We start from the raw sequence: 2,077 nt of genomic DNA on the forward strand, positions 1-2,077 counted from the left end.
CAAACTGAACAGTGCTCTGGTTGTGGCGTCCTAATAGTCATTCCAAATTAGGGAACGGACGTAAGATCGACAAAACGCGTACCATCGTACCTCAAAAGCTAACAGTGCATTAATCTGAATTTATTCTAGAGATAGTCATTAGCTTAGAGTGTACGGAGGTAAGGCATATAGTTGGTTCATCGTGTATTATCCAATACGGGTGATACAACATATGCCAATTTATTTTAGAATGCATGTCTGTTAGTTACCTATTTATTCTTCTTTTTGATAACATAAGAAACACTCTATAATTATTGAATCTATAGGCAAAATGTTAATCAAAACGTTCGGACTTATTTTATTTTTCTCATCGTCTCAATTCGAAAAACTTTTTAGGCCAAACTTGCCAATGGTAAATTAATATTAAGCAGCTTGATTTATTAAACATTTTATATTTTTTCTATTATTAAGTCTAATGTATCAAATTTAAATTTACGATTTATTTGTAATGAAATTTGTATATATTATATTTATTCCACTCATTACAGGGTGAATATCACCTGAAGTTTGATAAAGTATATCCGTGTGAAACAACAAAAGACCATCCAATTAAATTGAATTGGTATTTTAGTAAAAAGACATCAAGTATAACGGAGTTAAAAGGCAATACAACACTTTTGATACCTTTCGATGATACGCTTACGGTAAGTACATATTATGCGTATAATGATTAATTTAAGAGTTGTATAATACACTGAAACTTTTGATTGTGATATCTTGTAGGTAAAAAAATTGGTATTGATAATTTTTTTAAATATAATAGAATAAGTACTAATTGATTCATAGTCAACGAATGGCCGAAAATATCGAACGGATTAATATTAATTTTCCGTCCATGTTCATTATAATTATAAAATGAAAGTTTCACTTTAGTTTTATACTTAATAGTACTTTGTATGTACCTACCATAATTACAAATTTTCATTTAATGGCACATAAAACGATTTTGTATCTATAATTAACTGGAAATAATTACCTGAATGTTTTTAATTTTTTTTTTATTTGTTATCTTCGTTAATTATTCATTAAATATTAATCATATAATTATTACGAAGAGTCTGAAGTAGTAAAGTCTTGGTGAATATAACTAACAAAATTATATTATTATAGTTATGATGTGTTTTTGATTCATTTTAATTTTTACAAGAATTGTAAATGTGTATATTCATCTTATCTAAAGCAATATAGTATTTATTTGTAGCTTGATGCTAACCTTGCATCTTGGGGCTCAACTGGCGGATGGGTGCCAAATACATATATTCTCAATACAAAAAAGGCATGCAGTACTCTGAAACGTCTCATTGGAAATGCATGGATTATCTTTTTAGAGGGTTTCAACATTCCAACTAATAAATGTTCATGGCCAGTGGTAATGTATAAAACCATTAAAAACAGTTATATAGTTTATAATTATTTATTTGTTTATTTTATGTCAGTATAATTCAATTATGATACAATAATAACAATAGTATTAGATCTGATACGTTACTATACTGAGTTATTCTATAGATAAATATACAATAGTAATAATATAATAACTTTTAATAATGAATACACTATTAACACCAATGTTTCCTTAAATATTTACATTTATAAATAAGCAATTTGATTGATATTCAATATATTCTAATCAAGGTCATCATCCTTTGATTCTTTTATATGAGTTATATTAACTATATAATTGGTTTTATTAGACCGATTTTCACATAAACGTTGTAGTAGATTCATTACATCATTTCCCAAATTGTTGAACATAGGGAGGTAATATGTAATAAGGAAAACATCTTAAGCTAGTTAACTTTATGCTCTGTAATCTTACATATTTCCCTGTCTATCTTCTATCTATATTTTCTATCAGTAAGTAATATAATTTTTTTGTTTGTTTACAATACTAACTAAACTATATTCAATAAAACTTGATTAAATTATTAAATGAACAATGTTAGCACTTTTCTATCAAAGTATTAGGTGAGCTTGAGTACAATGAAATTATAACAATTTTCTGTACAATCTATTTTAATTAAGATTCTAACTTTTT

The 2,077-nt window shown here is 26.3% G+C and overlaps 1 protein-coding gene across 1 annotated transcript in view; it reads left to right on the plus strand.

Moving 5' to 3' along the window:
- Window positions 1-310: 310 nt before the first annotated feature.
- The window catches only part of LOC107885145, a 2,573-nt gene continuing 806 nt past the window's right edge, over window positions 311-2,077 (plus strand). Inside the window, exons 1-3 of the mRNA XM_016808640.2 lie at window positions 311-391; window positions 528-683; window positions 1,241-1,408. Of these exons, the coding sequence (XP_016664129.1) occupies window positions 311-391; window positions 528-683; window positions 1,241-1,408 (405 nt within the window). The remainder of the gene's footprint in view (window positions 392-527; window positions 684-1,240; window positions 1,409-2,077) is intronic.

This window comes from Acyrthosiphon pisum, unplaced genomic scaffold (assembly GCF_005508785.2).
Source record: "Acyrthosiphon pisum isolate AL4f unplaced genomic scaffold, pea_aphid_22Mar2018_4r6ur Scaffold_21639;HRSCAF=24468, whole genome shotgun sequence".
Taxonomy (NCBI): domain Eukaryota; kingdom Metazoa; phylum Arthropoda; class Insecta; order Hemiptera; family Aphididae; genus Acyrthosiphon; species Acyrthosiphon pisum.